The sequence below is a fragment of the Micropterus salmoides genome, unplaced genomic scaffold (assembly GCF_014851395.1).
Source record: "Micropterus salmoides isolate LMB-PRFRI ecotype aquatic unplaced genomic scaffold, ASM1485139v1 Ms_hic_scaffold_6, whole genome shotgun sequence".
Classification (NCBI taxonomy): domain Eukaryota; kingdom Metazoa; phylum Chordata; class Actinopteri; order Centrarchiformes; family Centrarchidae; genus Micropterus; species Micropterus salmoides.
In genome coordinates, this window is record NW_024044348.1 from 13,644,539 (window position 1) to 13,667,558 (window position 23,020).

At 37.4% G+C, this 23,020-nt stretch overlaps 1 protein-coding gene across 1 annotated transcript in view; it reads left to right on the forward strand.

The window, feature by feature from the left end:
- Positions 1-23,020, forward strand: part of LOC119890648 (protocadherin-9) — a 232,708-nt gene that overhangs the window by 40,745 nt on the left and 168,943 nt on the right. Inside the window, 1 exon segment of the mRNA XM_038702007.1 lies at positions 17,623-17,724. Coding sequence (XP_038557935.1) covers positions 17,623-17,724 — 102 coding nt within the window.

The following is a 23,020-nucleotide window of genomic DNA, read 5'->3' on the forward strand; positions in this document are numbered from 1 at the left end:
AGACTAGATGAAGACTATGATGAAGGTCGACTCTTTCACTTGCACACTTGGGCGGAATGGTTAAACCTGAAACCAAAAACTGACGTACTGATGAACACTGCCGTAATGCCTGAAAAATAAAAAGTAAGTACAACAACAGCATAAAAAGGCTCCATGCTTAAGCAAATGTGAACACAAAGTTCACAGAGAACTAATATATAAGCAGAGATATTTTGAAATGGTAACTCTTAAGGATAGAGTTGTGATCCAAACAGTAATCACACCTGACATATTATCTTAACATTTTAAATGTGGTGTGAGGCTGCAAGTGGTTTCTGTTTGTATTGCTGCTAAAGTAACATCCCCATGGAAAATGCTTTCTATTTGCTATGTTTGATTCCTCAATATGATAAGACAGGCAAAGGACTAAATTAGAGGCCTGTGGGCAGATCCAAATCCCCTGGAGAAGCCAAGGAGCAAATACAATCAGAACTTGGTCTGACTGAGTTCCAGGTTGGGTCCAACTGAAATTGTTGGAGGCTTCAGGTCTGACAACACGAGACATTTCATTGACTTTACACATGTAGAATGTCTAAACTAGCTATGAATTGTAATAAATTTATGACAATTAATACCCAATTATGAATTTATATATTCAAAATATATTAATCCATAAAAAGCTCTCGTTTCGAAAAAGAAGGGGCACCACCGGAGTTGTTATTATCCTAGAGTCTCCGGACCTCTAGGTAGCTTTTAATAATTATACAATTATTCACCAGTGATCATATCTAAAGGGTCAATTCTCTTGGCAGGGACGTAGAAATAGGCAACACACACAATTCCTTGGTTACAGTGAATTTATTAAGTAACTAAGGTGATATAAAAAGGTGGTTAAATACATCAGGGAAAATAAGCAATAAATCGATGTCGCGGCACTTCGCGTGTGTAGCTTCAAGCGAAACAAAGACTTCGTTGCGCTGGTCGAATTCTTAGGCGTTGCCGGGAGGGGCACGCCGGACGCATGCCGAAGCGTCCAGTGAGCAGAGCGGAAGAGAAGAGACCTAGAGAGGTCGTGTGTCGCTCTTTTGTGGTCTGGGGCGTGGTTCCCCCAGGGGGCGTTTCCGGTTTCCAGAGGGACTGTCTTTCTAAACTTTTAATGTCTATACAAGAAAAGAAAATCTATTTGCGCGTATTATAATCAACTATTTTCCACAATCAAACCTCAGTGGTCAAACAGTTGTACCGTTCTAAGTTAAGCATTTGGTAACAGGAAAACAATTGTCAAATTATTGGTCATGATAAATGAGTGACATTTATACATTAACGGCATTTCCGACTATGGTATGTAATACTACTTTGTCCACTTGGAGGAGCTCAGGTTACATGAGGAAAGCTTAGATTAATCCAAACAATCTTTCCTTAGGAACTGGGAAATTTAGTTATTTAGCCTTAAATTCAAGCTGGCAATTAATAGAGTATAGTATGACATTTCTTTATCATCATCATATCATTTCTAAAGGAATTGTGTGAGAAAGTATTGTGAACAAGCATTGGTTACACATAAGATGAAGGAGTGTCCTTAATCTTGCTGAAAATAAAAACACTGCAAAAGTAACTTATTTAGATTCTTTTCAGCAATAATATCAACAACAGATAGCAACAACATGTTAACATAACTACTCAAATAGAGGCAAACGTAATCAAGTAACTAAAAGATTATTTAATTAAACAGTTAATGCTTTGAGTCTTTGGAGACTGCAGTCTTTGTTTACACAAAGTTAAGGGCTGTCCTGGATTTTGTCACTTAGGCGTGAAGGGGTATCCCTTTGATGGGGTAATGAAACACAGAGCAAGGTCAGTTGCCTACCCTAAAGGTAGTTTAGGGTTTCCTGCCCCCTTTAAAGGGGAGTTCTGAGTTCTGGAAATGCTAATCGCTGGTTAATGTCCCTTTTGTCAGTTTAACAGTCAGGCACGCGTTATCAGGCTTCGGAATCAAAGGTGCCAGTTTTACGATCAGGCTGCTCAGGAATAGCTCTTAGAGAAAGTGACCTCTCCACCCCCATTCTGTTGGGGTCTCTTCAGCCGTCTGTTGAAAGCTGATCTCAACCCCTCCTCCTGCTCTCAGGGAGAGGGGAATAGTTGAGTAGTTCAAATTTATTTAATATAAAATGCACAAATCCACACTGTTGTCCACTACACACGACATCGGTTTACTTGTCATGTGGAGTACTACTCAGCCTGTGAAAACAGTTGTATAATGTCCTCTGTGACTTTCAAGGACGCTTTCCACCGTCAGAAAAGAACCGTGATGATGTCATAGTAAACCCATACCAGGGTCCTGTTTAGTTTTCTTGTAAACAAACAAAACTTACAGTTAAATTTTGTCACAAAAACATGTTGTGTGCATCAAACAACCTGTTCTCACTCCAACATATAGACGCATGATCAAGACCCGTTGACCGGGGGAGGCCCTTAGCATCACAGTTTAACGCACTGGGGGAAGCCCTGTAGCGTCATTTATGAACACTAAAGGTACGTGTAGGATATTTACAACAAAAGTCCAAGTAGTGGTTGGGGTGGACGGGTGGGCCAAAAATGACACATATGTTTGATTTAAGTCATGTAGGTTGCGTAAGTCACACAAGTAACTCATGTAAGTCAAGTCACAAAGTTTCTTAGTTATTTTAACCCAAACCATGATCTTTTCCTAAACCCAACCAAGTAGTTTTGGTGCCTAAACCTAACGAAACTGTGACATTTCCGAATGTTTTTTTGAAAGTCTAAACATACGTTGCATATTTATTGTTGTTAACTTGACCACAGAGCCTTACACGTCCAAAATTACATTAAAGGGGTACTCATGGAATTAAAAAGTGATGCCAAGGGGTCTTGACCAAGCGTCCATATGTGAAGAGTTGAGAGTGAGAATCTGTTTCCTCTAGCAAGCGCATCAAAGCCTCAAGTCTCAATCTCAAATCAAGATTTTGAGTTCAGCATTGTTCACATGCATTGTTGCATTGCAGCACATCTTGGCGTTACCACCACCTTTAGATCAGTGGAATAGAGTGACACCATCAGTAGGACTGTGCACCATGTCACCCACTTAAACAGCTCCATAGCGTTTCTAGAGGTGTGAAATTCCTAGATTATTTTATGAATCTCTGTTCTCTCTTTGTGCACGCTGCTTCCATGCACAGTAATAAACTGTGACAAGATACCATCTTTATTCTCTCCTGGAGTGAAAGTAAATTAATGTGTACCAGTGTGAATTAATTTTTTGTTAGGAAAAGAAAAATGTGTTACACCTTTTCTCTGCATTGTATATATTATTTACCTATGCATTATTATGTAAAATAAGTACAGAATATCAAAATTACATTTGATTGTTCAAAGGTGCTACATATTCCACTTCACATTGCTGACTTGGTCCAAAAAATTGTGAGTACGAGTATTACAATTAGAAGATTGGCAGCCACTACAGCTTACTACGCTGCATTTCACATCCATGTGCTCCAGGGTTGGATTTCATGGATAATATGCCGGATCGCACAGAGAAAACTGCTTTATGGCACAGAACAGAAGGAGAGCCAGAGACCTGCAGCTTTTAGAATTTATTGTAATAGCAGATGGTGGAACAAGTGAAAGGTTTGTTGGCAAAATCACACCCAACACTCCATCTAACAGCCCCTTTAAAGTCCAACTGAACTTAATTTCTTCCCAAAGGCCTCAAAAACTTGGATGTGTGATTTCTTTCAATTTCATTTTCTCTTGTTACCTTTAGGGCATAAGAAATTTGTCTAAAGCGTGGAGCAGAATCAATACTGCAGTATCAAGTGAACTTCTGTTAAACATCATATTTTCGGGCTGTTCACTATGTGGAGCTACAAAGAGATCAAGCTTTTGAAAGATGTTGTGGACACCATTTAAATTTGAACCGTAGTCCAAAATTATTAGTACATAAAGTTGTAACGCACAAAGTCTGCTTCTGAAATACCAGTTTTACCGCCACTACCTCACCTCCCAAAACCTACTTTAGGAACATCAAATAGCTTTTGCAGCTCTAACTTATTCAAAAACATATTTCCATCTTTCTTGAAAATATATATTGAACATTTTACCTTGACTATGATAATAGTGTGCTCAACAGCGTCATCTACAGCAGTGCTCACTCCCTGTATAATCCTAGATTCTAAAAATCCTGCAGGTTTACACTAGCTGTAAACCTTCGCGACACTGACAGGAACTATTGTGTTGGCTGACTTTCTACATCATCCTAGAGATAATATGTGTGGACCATTAGCTTTGCTGTCACACTTGCCTTCATCTAATTCTCTGACATTAGCGACTGACCAAAGCTGATAACATTTTATGTCTTTGTGTTATTAATTGTGGATTACCATATATGGCTCTGCTGCTGACTCATTTGAATGAGCTCAAATAGTATTTCTTATCACTTTGTCATTTATCACTGGCTGGTTTTGGCCCTCGGCTTGAGGTTGCTTCATTCAGGTTCACTGATGATTTACATATTCATGAGGAGAATGTTCACTACAACCCACAGATGAAGATGGCAGATGCTCCTTTGATTCAAGAAAGTGTTTTAATTACAGTAAATTAGGTATGGAGGATGGTTAACAGTATACTTATCCTTGATATATAAAATAACAAGTGTTTAATTTCAAATTTCAATATCTTAAAGTAAAGGTTAGAAAACTTTACATCATGTGTTAGCTCCATCTTATATCATCTTCTGTATATTCATTGTTTAATTTTAGCTACAGCATTTCTGTTACAATGACAATTTTGTATGCTTCTCTACTCTATTTGCATCAAAATGAGAAATAGACAGAATTAAGTGCATATACAGAGGACTGTTAGGAAATCATTTATTTTAAGTTTACATAGACAAATAATGGGTTTTGTTGAATTTATGATATACTATATACTAATATAGGGTTACTAGGTGAAATAACGTCCCTTCAGTGTAACTAATAAGAATCATTTGCATGCAAATGTGTCAACTGTCTAGCTACTGTAGCTGTTACCTGTTTCAAGCATTTTCTCATTCATTGAATTTATTTTAATTAAATCATATTCAGAAACAGAAATACTTAGTGGAGGGGAATGTGTTTCATGATAAAAATGATAATGAGAAATATCACAGAAAAAAAACTTATTATGTATTCCAAATACCACACAGATTTAACACAATGTACATTTGAAATTAAAGGTGCTCCAAAGACACAGTACAGGTAAGGTTCACAGATGTTCCAATTTGAGATTGACATAGCTAAATAAAACAAAAGGGAAGTGTTTCTTCTCAAATGATTTAAATGATGATTGTTTAAATCTAATACCTTATGTTCAGATACAGGTGCAGTCTTTAGAGAGACAATTACATCGGCAAGGATAATGAACCCCTGAGTGTCTCATTTGAATGCACAACAGCAAGCACACAATGCGTCTCACACTCTAAGAAAGAGAATTATGTTTAGAAACGTGCGATCAACAAGTTGGTGAAGACCACTGAGAGTAACATAAATCAGTTGAGTCTGAGATTCAAAATTGCAGCTTGAAAAAGTGAAACTTCACCTCTAGATTCCTCTAACCATAACAACACTGAACACATTCTGCACATACAAACCCGAAATGACAGCAATGTTTCCAATGTGGATTACTTTTGCTAAACTTTCTCAAGGCTTAAAATTTTACTTCTCACTGGTAAACATGGAAAGTAATAAGTCAGTTGGCTTACTGATTTATTAATCAGAACAGTACAGACAATATCTAGTTGTTGTTTTTAAATCAATATCTAGTTGTTGTTTTTAAATCAAAAAAGAATAAATACAATCCACCCCACAGATAAACATGATTCCACCTGACCCTTGGCAAGAAAATGGGATATTGGTTATAACTGTTGCAAGGGTCTGGACAGCTTGATGTCATAAAATATGGCTGACAGACATTATATGCAAAGTGAAATACCTCTAACCTATATTATAACTGTTCACCAGCTGTGTCCATTGGAAACTCTCAACTCTCATGACTCATGTTTATTTAATTTACTAAATAATCTTAGCTTGTGTACAAATTAAGAAAGTGTTTCATTTTAATGGTATAAATCTAGCCTTCTGGAATAGTGATGTTTTGATCAATGAGTGTGAATTGAAACTCCTCCACTCTCATCCCTAACAGACCCACTCCGACTAATGCACTCACCTTGATAAATAGAAAAAAGTGCATTTAAGAACTTTGTAAAGTAAAATGTGTCAGTGTTTATATTACCACTATAAGGATGGATCAGGATTCTCATTTCTGTGCCAAGAAATGTGACCATCAGGACTTCTAGGCTGCTCTGCTGTTACAGCCACTGAAAAACTGTCTGCACCAATAAAGAAACAAAGATCTATGTCTTCTAAACCCGACACACAAATCTTACAATTCTTACAAAGTGCTGACAAATAAAGGTATTTTCTCACCCCGTCAGCTGTAACACTCTCTGCCTTATGAAGAATGTTTAAACATAAACATGTTTAAGAATGTTAAAACATAAACATTCTTCATTCAGCATGCTGACAGACACGCATCCATGAATCTTTTCAACCAGTTAATGAAATTTTAATTGACTATCAGTGTCTTATGGTTAGGCTTTTGTCTGAGCCATGTGGGCACCTGCCTTATATTTGGCACCTAACGCGACTACTAGTGTCTGATAAGAAAAACCGCAGAACAAAACAACTGATTCCAGAAGCACATTTCACAGTGATATTATTATTATTTGATGATTTGATATAATTTTTCTTTGAGAGGGAGACAGAGAAGAACATTATGACTAGTTTTGGCAGAGAGTCAGGTGGGAGCACACATGGCTCAGACGTCTCACCTTTTTGAATATGGAAATAATGGCTACTTCTGTTTGTTAAGGCTTCAGGGCTGTCAAAGACATGTGAAACATTTTATACATCCAGTAATACACACATTACATTATGTCACAGGGACAATCACAGGCACAGCTGTGCACTGATAGGTGAACAGACTTCTGCTGCTTTTTTTCAGGCTTCAGCTGTTAACTCGACAGAACAACCTGCAGAACATTGGCAGCTTACAGTCTGTTGCTTGATTTCATGTACTTCTAATATTCTTTGAAGCTGGTCATTATAAAATGAGGTACTCCAGGCAATATTGTGAAAGTGTAAAGACACTTTCAAGAAGTTGCATGCAATTAACAATAGAGTCTTTTTATGTTTTAGCACTTTAGTTAGATTATCTGTTTAGCCCTATGCTCCTTACTTCCAACTGGATTAAAGTGGTTTTGCACCGACAATTCCATCCTTGGAGCCCTGCAATCTTCCTAGTGTTGCTAAAAATGTCCAAACGTTGGCACAGAAAGAGAAGTTGCCATTCAGTTTACATGTGCACTGTGTCCAACCTGAAGTCTGTACAGGCTTCAATCTTGTGAGTCAGTATTTTTCAAGAACATAAGAATCCCCATCAGGAAGGTAGAAAGTAATGTAATGCACTTAGTGCAAGAGGTTAGAGAATAATGTCTCTCAATCTATGTAGCTCATGCTGTATGGCAGGCAACAGCCTTTTCCTTTGTAGCCCATATTCACAAATTGGATACCATGGATTTAGGCTACTTTAAATTCTTACAATTTCTCTACCCTTCATTGTCCAGTGTTAGATTTAATAGGGTGGGGTAGAATGGGTCTGAAGGTGGGCATATGCCTTGTAAATTGGACTTATGCGGGTGAAAGCTTTGCTCAGCCTCAAGGGGGAATGCTCCGTTGACTTAAACGCAGCACTTTTACGGCAACAGCTTCATCAATTCGCTGAGCTCTTGCGAAGCAGAGCGGCAGTTCCAGAATGAACAAAGAACTTTTGACTAGATAGAGGAACAAAGACAGAAGGGGATAGAGACATACAGGAGACAGACAGAAGATGTCTGTGTTGTGTAAGGATGGCTGTGGAAGCTGTATATAAAAAGCTGTCACTCCCTTAGTGGATTCCATGAGATAACCTGTCTTCTCTTCTTGCTTATGGTTTGAAGGATATATTGGTTTTGGTTTTAAAGAAATTAACATGTTTTTGACAGTTTTTGACAAAAAGCTCTGAGCTGTTTTGCAGTACCAACAATGTGCCTGAGAGCCCAAATAGCTATACTATATTTAATCAATCTGTAATAGTTTTTTATGCTAAAGACACTAAAGACACCTAGTGCAAAATGATAACTAATATAAGATTACAAAAAATGGTGGATTTTTAGAAGGTCTTCAGCAGTTTAGACGACACCTAGAGAGTTATCTATTTATCTATCCAAAAAGATACTGTTCTCTCAAGAGGAGTGAGCAAAAACTATTGTCTGCAAAGTAAATGAAGGTCAAAGAAGTACAGAGTGACCACGAGAAACCCATCTGATCTCAGTGCCGCTCTGCAATAACTTTCTTCTCCTTTTGTACATGGCTCCTTTGGGAGAACTCCCTGGGTTACACTATTCTGAGGCCAGAAACATAGACAGGCCCCCAGTGAGGTGAAGTCCTACACTTGAGAGATGAAAGGTGCTCTTAAAGAATAGATGAAGGGCAAAGGAGAGAAAATAAGACAGAAAATAAAATAAATCATAATAAAATATATTAGTTTTGGTAGTTAATAGGTAGGAAACAGCTTTTAAAACAGATGAAATGTTTGTTCAGTATTACCTCCTGTTTCATCAGAAAAACTGACATCTCTATCACCTCCATCTCATTTCAACATCTTAGAACAGAAGTAATTTCAACTCTTGCAGTAATGGCAGAGAATTGTTTTGTTAATGCATTTACTGTGTTCTCTGTACAACCTGCAGAATTCTACCTTCTCGTTCCTGCATTCCAAATTTCATAAAATCTCCATATTACAATTCTGCCACAAGTGCGGCTGAATTCCTTGAAGCCATTAGCGGTGGTTGAGAATGATTTGGGCTGGCCTCAGCATCGACTGCAATGAAAAGGACAGGGTGCCAGGGAGAATCAATGCTTTTCTGGGGCTCAAGAATGAAACTGTAACAGAAAGACTGCCCCTACTGAGTGCTGGACTGCCGTCGTTTTCAACCACTTAATTGATCATGGTTTTATTTATCTTGTCGCAAGACTTTAACCTAATTTGTTTTCCATTTGCTCACAAAGCACCTTCATTGAATAACCATGCCAACAATCCACAGTATTACATTTATTTTTCCCCCTCTCCAAACACACTTTAGATATTGTCTGTATTATTTTACATGCAGCAGGGGCACTTTTAAATGTGTGTAATTAATTATCATATCAAACATGATCTCTATATTCATTTTTGCCTGTACACACATACACACAGTTGGCTTTTCATTAGAGAATATTTTCTTTGTATGTGTTTTAAAACAGAGGGAGTGGAGGGGTGCAAGCCTGAGATAAATTACTCTTCCTTTGTTCTTTCTGAACATAGTAGAGGTGCATCATGCATATCCTCTTTACTCTGACTGCAACTATGTCCTTGTAATTGGGTGATATTTTTACAGCAATACTAGCTGCATGCATTTCCATTACATTTCTGTCATAAAATACCCTCCTCGCTGTCATCAACTTAAATGGAATGTCAATACTTAGTGTGTGGAATGGGGAGCGTGGAAATGGGCTTAACACTGGGACCCATAAACATAAAGTTTAATGCCGCCACCAAAGGAAGGGCCAATCACGGCATAGCTTTGCAAATCAAAGAATAATAATCACAGATTTCCTTGCCCAGCCATCTCAACAGCTTAATATAAATAAGATAGCAGCACCCTCTTGTGCGCTTTCATTTTCTAATCACCAATTTCATTCCATTCATTTTTCCATTGCATTGCACACCTTGCCTTTCCTTGCATCAAAACTGAACAATTCTCCACTCCCACCTCTTTTGTATATTCCTTTTTTTATTTATTGTTTTTTTTTTGTTGTTGTTCAGTGATGGAGTCCTGGCAAGATAAAGCAGGCCAAAATGTAAAAAACAAACAAACAAAAAAGCAAAATCAAATTATTTAGCATGAAGTAGTGGATTGTGGAATAAGATACAATGCTGCTCAGCTGATCTCTGTCTGACGTCCACAGGGAGATTCCTCACACAGGACCACTTTATGGGCTCATTTGCATTACCACAGCTCCGACTGTAAGTCAGCAGGCTGCTAGGAAGGAGAAAGCCGTGCCAGTGCAGGGCGATTATGGCCATAATATATTAACCCATACTGGGCAATCTCCAGAGACAAGTCAGATGATGCTGTGATTGATTTTACTGTGCTGTAAGTGTTAACTATTAACACCACTATAAGTGGAATATGGTCAGGGTTATATATCATCTGTTCAGATAACTGCACTCAGTTGGCTCTGTTTGCCAGTTTATAATTGCCAGCTTCATTTGTGTGATTAAAATGTTATATCATAACATACTAATAGTGTTAATATACTGATATGATCACTTAATAAATGGATAAATAAATAACTAATGATCGAAGAGCTGCCTGAATGAGTCATCCACATAACATGCAAAGTATTGTTTTTCCCTCTTGGGTCTTCCCACTAGTCACAAGATAAACATCATGTTCTTTTCTTAGCAGTAAACACGCACACATCACTTGTTGAGTTGAAACGAATGTTGTCTTGTGATGTCAAGGAAGAGTGCATACAGTGGTATCTCTAAGGTAATTAAACAGAACTAAAGGTCTGCCGTGACTGGGAAGGCTTTGCAGGGCTAGACTAATGGGAAAGCTGATTAAATGTGTTTCACCCCCCTAATGAAACTCATCTCCGCAGCCCACAGCATACAGACAAGTTTAGCAGAGGAGCTTTACCGGTCCATAGAGACTTTCAGCACTATGTTGTTATTCCTACCTTTACATGTTTGTCATAAAAGTGCATATTCTTCAGGGTTACCAATGTGATAAAGAGCAACATGTTTGTGATAAAGATGAACTTTAAATATTTACATATACTTTACATATCCTTTCATTTGGCAGATGCTTCTTTCCAAAGAAACTTACAGTAAGTGCATTTAACCTCCAGGAAAAAAGCTATATCTCATCAGAAAATTTAAGTGCAGCGTTGCGTGTTGACATGCACAAAGGACCCATGTCTTTCAGTACATGACAATCAACCCACCTTACTTAACAATCACAACAACCTGTTTTTTTCAAAGGCACCTCAGACAAGAAACACAAAGCACACAAGAACTTAAAGTTCACCAGAGTGTTATACACTCACTGAATGGGTCCTTATCTAAGTTTTAATATCCACAAGAGTCCGTATCTCTACAAAAAACTGCTCTTCTGATCCCAGCAAGCAAACAAAAAAACTTATTTAAGTTGCAATACAAAAGTCGGCCAACATGTGCCAATCTCCACAATGCGCTAACTTTACTACATTTGTCTTTCTGTTGTGTTTCACATTTTTGTTTGAACCCCTATGTATTTTGTACATCAAGCAACAAAATGGGTAGCAGTTCCTTTACTTTTTTTTTACTTTTACTTCTACTTTGTTTTTGTCTGAACACTTAGTGCTCAACATTTTAAACTGTGTTTGCCCCATACACTGTATATAAAGAGGTGGCACCAAACCTGCAATATTAAAACATCTACTCTTGCTGTAGCTGAAAGATATAAGATTCTAGAAAATATTTTATTTTTATATTATGTTTAGTTTTACACTGTATGCTGTTACAAGATTCAACCGTCCAATGAAAAAAAAAACTAGGATCCCTGCAAACCAAGTAAGTCATTACCTAGTCAGACAGATTTGATGTTCCACTGAACAGGATCAATTGGTGGACGTGGTGCAGAATTCCCAGAAACAGAATGTGTTGGTTGGCACTTATCAGTTACCATAGCAGTGAGGTAAAATTAGTTGGGAAATGTTTAGCTACTTCTGTTCACACGATTTAATTTTCCAACACAAATAAAGACAGTGGCAACAAACAGGAAACTTACCAACTGTTTCACTGGAACCAGTCATAGGGGACAAAGATGTGTCAACTTGTGTGTGGTGTGCCTGGTATGAAATAAAAACATTAACATTTGTTGTGATTAGTTTTTTATTGATTTCAAAGTATGTTAGTTTAAAGCATTACCTTGATCATTGTAACTAAATCATACGTAAGGTCAGTTTATTGTAAACAAACACTAATTTACCATTGGCAACATATAGTTAACTTACCAGCAACATTGTCTGTTGTATCTGTGATATCTGAACCAGGAGTTACAGTAGAGTCATATCCAGCTGCTGTGTGGAACAATTATAATACAGTCAAGTAGAACATGCATAACATCTAAATTGCAATCATACAGGGTATATACAATGTTTGCCATTTACAAGTTTTTCTTGGAACAGAAACTTACATTATATGGTTATACATTTAATTGCCTGACAGTACAAACTAGGAAGTCTAAATACCGGCTTTTATTTGCTAAAATGACTTAACTGGCCCTGCCTATATTTGGGAGAGGCGTCCATATGGGACAGGCCTTTAATTCCTCTCGCACAAAAATGAGATAGGCCACTATGAAACAGTTTATTTATTTCAAACAGAATATTACTTGTATAAAAATGAAATAATCAAATAATATCAAATACACGTCATTCATGTGATCTACCACCGACAGATGGCTTATGCGCCTATATTTTGTAGGCAGCAACGTAACAAAAACAACAACACTGTGTAGGATGAGAAAAGTGTGGCAGAAGTTAGCAGACAGAGAGCAATGGACTTTACATGACAGTATTCGTAACTTGGATTAATTTTTATGAAAAGCTGTTTTGATTCTTTTGATCGGTAAACCCGTACAGACTAAAGGAATATAAATAATCAAGGAATGGACACATTCGGACTTTACAAGTGCTTCAAAGGTAACAGGAGTTGGCACTTTTTTCCCATCATCTCTTTCCTATCATGCCGGTTACACCGGTAAATTTATAAGAATTAGACTTTGGACTCGCTGTGTCCGTTAAATGAAGTAAACGATTGAATTGTGGAGAATCTAACCGATCTAACGATGTGTAGGATGATCCATATTGACATATTTATCATATGTTTAAACATTAATATTTGGGGTGGTGATGGGGCAGTGGATAAGATACCTGCCTTTGGTGTGAGAGACCTGGGTTCCATCCCCCACTGTGACACATCTTCCAACATGTCCATGAGCAAGACACTTAACCCCTAGTTGACCCAGAGGCATGTGACCTCTGACATAATTAGTAATTGTAAGTCACTTTGGATAAAAGTGTCAGCTATTTGTATTAACGATCTAAGCAGCTTAAAAGCAGGTAAAGCGGGCAACATGGGGGGTATAAGAGGTTTTATACATCCAAAGAACTTATATACAAACTCAGACTAGGCGTTTAATGGAGACCTGCGTTTATTTGTTAAAATGTATTCCCACTCCAGGCTGGTAAATGGGTTAGGCGGCTATATGGGACTTGGCTATTAATTGAAGTTTTACGGTGTCAATTTTAATGCTAATTTCAGGTAGGCCCAAATGAAGAGGGAAGATCACCACCAGCACCACAAGTACTGTATAAAGCATAAACACACAAGTAGACTCCTCATTTCTTTGTGCTTCCTTAACTTTAATTATCTGTTTATCTTTTGCTGCAACATTTGCCATTTCAGGTAATGGAAAATGTACTGAAACCTCATGTCACTGCCAGCACTCAATCAATCTCAATAACCTGTTTTATTCATGCACCTTATTTTTGTTGTCAGCATTGACAGTATCACACGCTGCAACCAAGGATTTACCACAATCACTCTGACATTGCGGAGTGAAAAATGATCAATTATAATGTTGCCAACTCTCACTTCCCCTCTCTCTGTCACTTATCACACTGGTGACAAATGGCTAGGTACTAATAAATAATCTCACATTCTGGGCGGTTTATGGAGAAGGACCACCATTAATTAGAATGACAGACAAGTGGAATCTATGAAGAAGATGCATTATGAGATAAAGGTTCTGAGTATTGCTCTACCCTTCTTTCACCTATTTCACTCATTTTTTTCTCCAATAATTGGAATAATTTGTGAGGGAAACTGTTTTGAGAAAAGTTTCTTGTTCAAATTGCCCTAGCACATTTTTAACACACACAGGTACACTAGCAATAAGTCATTAACGCTCTTTTTCACGCATGTAACATTAACAGAAACCTATAATGGTGTATTAAGGCCATTGTATATTATATTAATATATAATATTTGTATATTATGAATATCCTTGGATATTATCTGAGATTAAAGAGATAAATTTACAATATAAAACTTGGAAAAATTGTGTTTTCTGAGTTTTTTTCAGTAATTAATAATAACATAAGAGTCGGTGAAGACCATTGTGCAGACATAAGAGGAGAGGTGGAGCTTTCTGACAGTTAGGCAGATGTGGGATTGCAACAAAGCCGCTTGAAAGCATGTGTCACATCTTAGTCATTTATAAATGTATGCAGGTCTTCGTCAAGTTATTATGCTTATGGTTTTTTAACAGCTTATCTCATAATACTGGTTGGTGAAAGTAGAGTAGGCTACAGAACCCTGATAACCCAAGCACATCTTAAAAATAGTATTGTCCTTGTAAATTTGTGACTTTAATCTCAAAGAATATTAAAGTATTTTTCTCGTAAATTTAAGACTTTAATCTCGGAAATTCTGAGTTTTTTCTTTTTTTTCACAGAATATAACCCTCCCCTATAATGGCCCTAACATGTCACCTGAAGAAAACACATGGCTTAAAAATAGATTCGCAAATTCGGACTACTTATATTCAAAATACAAAAGTGTTGATGTTTTGAAATACACTGGTGGGCTGTATGGGTTTCCGACCTGTCAAAAAACTAAACAACAACTAAACAACTTACGATACATTTTCAGCATTTTCAGTTTTACCATGCTTTTCATCATACAAATAACCTTAAAATAATAAAATGACTGTATAAATAAGTGGCCGTTGTACTGGCCACTGTAATAAAATGGTATACAGTTGTAACATTAGACCAACTGCTTAAAAATGTCCCTTCAATTGCATTGTGTGCTCATGGTCGCTGGTTTGGGGAATGGCACGCAACAGACTGTAGTTCATGGCAGAGCCGGCAGAGCCAGCAGTGCTGCTCACTGACCACTGCTCAGTGATCTTGGCAAGCAAATTGTGATTTCACTTCTAGGATAGGCTAGTTAACATTTGTATCTTTGTTACAACATTACATATGAAGAATTAAAGTTAAAGTTTTTAGCCAATGTTAGCTAAGCTAGCATTAGCTTAAAAACGTTAAGCTAACATTACTCGCTAGCTAACTGTAGTTAGTTAACTAGCAAGACAACACTGCTGTGGACAATTTAATATGTTGTGAAAGTTTAACCTAATATTGATAGAATGGGTTTAAGGGAAGAGTCAATTACTATACATTCATAAATGTGTCTTGTCTGAGCAATGTGAGGCTAGGTTTTATATTACTATGAATATTGCGTTCTGTTTTTAGGTGACAGTTTTTGTCCAATAAATAAAATAATAAATAAATAAACAAATCGTTGGATGTAAATAGGAATGTTTTCTGTCCAGTGAATGCAACCCCACTGCAGAAACCACATCACAAATGCATCTTCCCTGCATCCAAGGGAGATGCAGCCATTCTTGCTCTTGGGGGGCCTGCCATGCCAATATTTTGGAGATTTCTGGCATGTAGATAATGTTTATATGTTTTCAGTGTTTAATTAGCTCTTACAGCAATATTTTAGGGAAGAGGACAGCGTGTTGACACATAAGAACTCCACAATCTAATAAATCTAATGTTTAAGGATAAACTATCCTATATTTTTTTGACTATATTAGGGAAGTGTTGATTCCCATTAACAGTACATTTTGAGGCTGTGATGATCTTGTATTTCGAATACAGTTGATTTGTCATACACTCACTTGGTTGATGATATTTTCACTGCATGAGGTAAACAACATTACAAAAGGCACACTAAGTGCTCTGTCATCTTTGTTGAAGTAAGGACTGATGACTGTGTGCGAGTGTGTTTGTGTACACATTTTTATTATTATTTTTTTCACATTTTTATTTGCTCTTTTTAAGTAATAATGGTAATAAGGAAAGACTCGCTGACAAAGATTTTATTCTATTACTGTTTGTTACCAGATTTTTAAAAATGATTTCTCTGGTTAATTTTGAAGATGATTTTGCATGTGCTGTGGTTCTGTATATGATGCCTTTTTATCAACAAAAAGTAACTGCAGCTTGTTTGGATTTCCTCATTTGAACTATGTAGTTAATAAATCATACTTAAAAATTTAAGTGTTTGTATTACTTTCCTTGTTAAATGTGTGACTTTGGGTAACCATAAAAGAGGTGCCTGCACACTGAAATTCAAGCCCCCTAAAAGCCGGACTCTAATGGTGACAGTTCGTTGAGGTTCACTGATGAAAATGTTCCAACCAAGGATGGAAAATATTTCATTACTAATACTCCTATTCATTTTCTGTGGAGACAAATGTCAAGAGATGATACTGTTGTATCTGGTTGAATTGCTAAAGAGGTCCTTTAACTGTTAACTGAGCCTGTATGTAGGCCTACATAATTCTTTATGTAAATATTGTCTATGTGTGTGTGTGTGCGTGTTGTAGAGGGGGGTTGGTAGCTGTTTATTTGTTTATGTTTGTGTGTGTGAGTCAGACTATGGAAACAGTTTCATGCCAGTGACAGCAGACAGTCTGACTGACTGACTGACTGGCATGTTGCCATTCGACATAGTTAAGCCTAACACTGCATCAATAAAAAGTCTCCACCTGTGTTGCATAGCTAAATAAAGCATGCGAACAGTTAATACATTGGTAGCCAAGCTGTACACAGATAAATAACTGAGAATAAGTGCAAGTAAGTTGACTATTTTTAGGAGACAGAAAACTGTCTTAAGTAAGCAAGTTTGGTGAACAATATGGCCTGTGCTGATAAGAAGCACAAGTTGGATGCTATATAGTGCTGCTGCCCAGATAACCCATTCCCTCCTTTCTCTCTACTTCTCCTCTGTGTTGTTGTTGGTCATCTGGAAGTCAGTTAAAGACAGTGATTTATGCCTGGGGCTTCATGCAGCATAGCCTCATTACACACAGCCATTTTGAGAATCAGCAGATAATTACAGTATACATCATATACCTCATGGGGCCCAGCAGATTCAGTCTATTCCATTGGCCTGCCATTTAGGCCATAGGGCCTCAGGAATGGAAAACTGGATTCTACCCTCATTTGGAATATAATTTCATATTCATTTTGCAGGAATTCTTGTTGAATATTCGCTGTGGAAAGTTGAATTGGCATTTTTTAAAATTGCTCTACTGTGAATAGTCATTATAGTTAATGATTGTTTGCTAATGGTTTATCTTGTTTCAGTAAAGACAGTACTGGGTCAAGCTCCTTTGAGGGGAGTAAAATAGGTTGGATAAAAATGATGACTTAGATTTTTTAAAGTATTTTAGATTGTTATTGGGTTTACTTTTCTTTGCACTGAAGTGCAATATATTGGAGTTTCTGAGCTTTTTCCACAACTATTTGTATAAATGACAAACAAACCAAAGCTAAACAAGGAATTCTAACAGACTTTTTCTTTCAATCTTCCATGAAGGGAACATTAACTCGTGCCCGAACTGAACTGAACCCTGAATATCTGGATCTCCGTCCGCGAGCTGATCTGAACCCTGAATATTGGACCCCTTGCACCCCTTTAGTGAGTACTGATGGTACCATTTCTCACTAAATGATCACCATATATTCATTTCAGCACACATCATTACCTTTAATAAACTCAAATAATGTATTGTCATCAGTTTTACTTTCACATCACATGCAATGGCATGTTAAGTGCAGCTATGACTTCTTAGATTCAGGATCATTTTCTCATTCATGACTACATCCGTGTTTAGGCATGCTTCTATGTGAGACTGCTTTCTTCGTATTTCCACCTTCTTCTCTATGTAATGTTTAAGTATATTTTACCTATTAGTTACTGTGACATGTTGTACTAACAACATCATTAAATTCAGGGCCTAATGTGATGCTAATATTCCTGCCATTTTCACTTGAGTAATAAGTATTTGTCTCATTACCTCCACGCTTAGAAAACACAGTGCTTGATAGTCATCTGGGGGTTGGGGGAGGTTTGCTTGTGTTGCTGTGCTTGCACACTGGTGATTCTTAATGATGTCAGTTTTTCTTACTCTCTGTTATCAACTACAGTATGTCAACATAGGGAGGGTTTCTTGTAAACTAGGAGTCACACCATAGTCTGCGTCCATTGTAAACTGCAGTGCCACGTTTATTTATTTTAACCCTTTTATGATGCAGGAATAATTTGCTGTCCGCAAATACCTTACTCACCATTGTGTCATCATACACTGCTATATCTACTGTTTCTTTTTTTTTTCTGCTACTTTTCATGATCTCTGCCTTGTGTACATGGAAAAATCCACGGGAGAACTTGAACCTTGAGGTGTCTTTGCTAAAGCATTACTGAATCCATAGAGAGTTTGAATATATTATGGTCAATGGAGCATCTCTTTGTCAGCCATGACTATGTCTCCTCATTTAAATTATTTGTATTGCTGCTACACTTACGTTACTGTTGTGTCAACCGTGAGCTATAGAGTATACACAACAAATAATGCAAATATGCTGAACCACACTTTAATTATAGCTTAAAATGCAAATACTAGTGTAACCGGGCCCAATGGAGGACTTGGCCAAAATTGATAATTAAGTAAAGGTCGACAACGCCACCTTGGGACTTTCACCCAATGAGTTCCAAATATGAAATTGATGCCAGTTATTATATACGTGTGTGTATATATATATAAATATATGCACACATAACTTAAGGAGAGAAAACATTGTTTTGTACTTTGTACCAGTTGTGCTCTTAGTTTCCCCTACATTAAACATGAATCACCTGTTGTTGTGGACCCTTTGGTCCACCTTCACCAAAGAGGAAAGCTAACCACACAAAGGTATAGACACAATGTAAACACAGGGAAGTGATGTCCCTCCTACCCAAACTCCCTTTGAGCTGGGGTCAAATCCTCAGGTACAGTGATGTGTTGTGCACTGATATTACATTAGTGGCTGCAGTCAGCACAACATGTTGAAATGACTTGAAAACTATGGAAAACGTTTCCTGAGCATGCCACTCGACCCTTAGATCACTGTAAAAGCTATTGACATCTGTATCAAGTTGTTATTTTCGTGTCATTCTTATGTGGGCAATTGATGCAGAGTGAGAGAAAGACTCCAATGTGCATGCATTATGGGAGTGGAAAGCCATTAGAAAATTCTTTCTGTGTACGCACTAGCTGTGCAGCTTCCTTTGAAATGAACAGACTGCCATGTTTGAATACTTAATCCTGTGTTTAATATATCCGTGACTGCGACCACGAGAGGCCTTTTGACCCCTGCCTGCCATATTCTCCTGCCCCTTCACACAATGACACGTACTCTCCTCAGGCCATGTTAAACTTACAACTTACAGTATACTGGGCACAGAGTAAAAGCAGGCACTACACAATCATACTGTAATGTTCTGCTGCCAGCCTGATCAATACTGATGTCCTAAGACTCTTTTTTTTCTCTTTCTTTGTCTCTCCAGTCTAATACACAATACGCAATACACCACAATGCTTATTAAAGGGCTTCAGATGCAGTAGCTGAACATCTAAATATCTCAGATGGTATCCCTTAGGATCTCCTTTAATGTCTGCAAAGCTGCTTGTAGACATTGTCCTTGTCATTTCATCAAATGGAAACCCAACTGGTGATTTAAACAAACAGGAAAATAGCCCTTTGTTTAAATTTTAATAAATGATTCTACCAGTCCAGTTGAAACGCTACTCTTTTTCAGGATTCGTGTTTAGTTTCATTAGCAAGTGTTACTTTTATTTTTGCTGTGAGACACCTTTCTTTTATTAACATGAGACATTTTCCCCAAACATATAAACTGTTTAGGGACCTGTAATATGATATATGGGACAGTCTGTGTTTTGTGTTTCACTAAAGCTTACATAGTCAACATTTGGACTTTAGCCTGATTTAATGAACAGAATTTCTTAGACATCTCTCCCAAGCTGTATTCAATGGGAGAGTGCTCTGGCTTCGTTAAAGCACTGCGCTGTTTGCTTATTGGGCCTCACTGGACTGAAGAAGCTCAAAGAGAAACACACGCGTACACACACACACAAATGCATACATGCTCGCACACCATCACCACAGAGGAGGCCCTTTTCTTCCAGCCTAAGAGGGAATGATGACTCTCATTATCGCCTCAAAGCAAGATGGCCACACTGCCCCTGCTCAGCAGCCCTATTAAGTTACCAGACAGCTTTATTGTATTGGTGTTCGATAATTTCCTTTCCTATGTCATTTGGAGTGCATCAGGGAGTTGTTGTATAGTGAGGGAGGGGTTGGCAGAGTGGCAAGAGCTAACGTGAAAAAGCACAGCTGGCTGAAATTATTCCCTTCCATGTTTGGTGAATCTCTGTTGAGCAGTCCTTGGCCACACACCTTCCCTTCCCTTATGCAAGAATCATGTGGATAGTGGTGGAGTGGCTTAAGTTTGTATCTTAATGTAAATAAGTGAAAACACACTACAAATTGTATCCTCCACAGTAGTTGTTACAGCAGGATGAATACGTTAAGGCACCTCATAGACTGCATATATGCAATTGATTTTTTGGGAGTTTTTTCACTCTGTGGTTTCAAGACTTGTAGGGATCAATATATTTGCTTGCATGAAAATCTATTACCAGTGTATGGAATTTCCATATGTATTCAAATACCGGCACTGGGGGAATCCAAAACAATCAACACTATATACCCACATGGATTTTCTGTATGCCACTAAAATTAACTAAACAAACCAAAGTCCCGTTTGTATTCACAAAATAAAATGAGATTACAGAACAAATAAGATATTCATTTCGCTTAATCTTTTCAGTGTTAAAAAAGGAAGACAAATTTAGGCTTCACGAGGCACAGGTGCACTGTAAGCATGCTGTGTTCTAGCTTTTTAGCATCCCGTAAGTCATTTAGACATATATGTTCTTGTTTTTGACAAGTTACGGTTTAATCAACATGCCGGAAACTGAGCCTAATTATTAAGGCTCTGCAATTTCAGCACTGCAAAGCATAGTTGTGAGTTTGAAGAAACATCTGAACAAAGTTAAGATTAAGGAGTCGAGAGAGGCAGGAGTGCAATCTGAGCTAACGGCAGAGAGAAGGCAGAACAACCTTCTGAGATGCACGTTGCTCAGAGTGCTTGCAAGTTTGATCAGCTTTGATTACTGACCTTTTAATGGCAATTTGAATGGAATGGTAGATCATTTCTTCACTGAAAAGGTGGATGGTTATAGCAAGTGAAAGGAACGTATGTCCACTGTTTTTAGCTGTTTATATCGAAAAAATTTGTGGAGTTAGTTTCCTCTGTGGGAGATGAACCAGCATGTATGTGGTTTTACATGTTTTAAGTATTTTTGATAGGTTTCAGAATACAGTGACCTTCAAAAGTAACATATTATAATTGACTTCCATTTTCATATATTAATGTTACAGATTTGCAAGCTTCTTTGTTACAAGGTGACATTAGGCATGTTGTCAAAAACAATCCTTGTAGGTGTCACTGTGGAGGCTGAAGATGAGCCAATGATGAAAACAGTTACGTGGTTTACACACAGGGTAAATGCATTACTTTCTAAAATGTACTTACTGATCAAGCTGAAAAATGACATTAGCAAAATTCTACAGACACTTGCACGTATTAATGTTGACAGTATTTCAACCTTTGAAAGAGACTGTGATGGAGTGCTAAATCATATTGCACATATGAGCTGAGACGAGAGAGGAGACTTTTGGGGGTTTGGAAATACAATAACCAGTATTATTACAGCAATACCACATTGAGCTTCCTAAGATACAATTTGTACTGCAACTACACACAGTAAATGAGCTACAACTCTTTGGATAAATCTTCTAGGGTCAGTCTTCAGATTTTGAATAACTTTTCCACTGCGGTTCTAATTTTGAGAAAACAATTGCAAGATAAAGAACTCCCTATGTGTTTTAAACATTTAGCCCAAAGGGAGCATTATTATTAAAGGTAAAAAAAAAAAAAGTTTACTCAGATACCAGAATGACAGTTTGAATCAAGAATGGCTTATGCATTATGGAGCTGTTTGTAACATAATTAAAGGTCAAAGTTTCAAATGGTAAAAGGTCATATTTGCCACATCACTCATCTAATTTTGGCACCAAATGTATGATGCATCTTACTAGTGATTGACCCATCAGGCGCCTCTTAGTCAGAGATTGGTTTGGCATGTTTAAACATATTTGGATATGAATCTTTGTCGAGCATAAGTGGTTGCAGCATCTTGTTTTTGTTATACTTTCTTTTATAATGTCATTACTTTGATCTTTCACAGTTAACTGCTAATATTTAGAAAAATAACGAGTTAATAAAATCTAAAATGAAATAACTCCCAAAGAAAAAGGAAGAAGAGTGAAATGTATTTAGTAGTAGATTTTTCAGAAAATAGTTCTTTTGAATGTTTTGCTAATACCAAGAACTCTCCCTGAGCCCTTACTCAGAATAGTGCCTTGCAGCACACTACGCAACAAGCCTATGTTAACATTTTGAATAGCCTTTTGTGAATCAAGTAATAAAAAAAATCGCCTTTCTAGACCATAGTAGCCTTTGTACAGAAATGTTTCTGCAACAAAGCTTTTTTGTTCAGATTTGGAAAATGCTACATGTTTTACTGGCTTTGTTGACAGGAAAACTTTTTGGGATTCATCAGTGATCCTAAGAGAGGTGCAGTTGTCATTGTGAGTGTTTGCCTGTGACTATGTCTCAATCAGCTACCGCAGAGAAATGCTCCGTGGACTGCAGAGTGGAAAAATGTGATAAAACCAGAGAGAAGAGGAAAAGCCCAGGGTGATGTTACTTTATATGAAGCCAGTTCTGCTCTCTTTTAAAATTC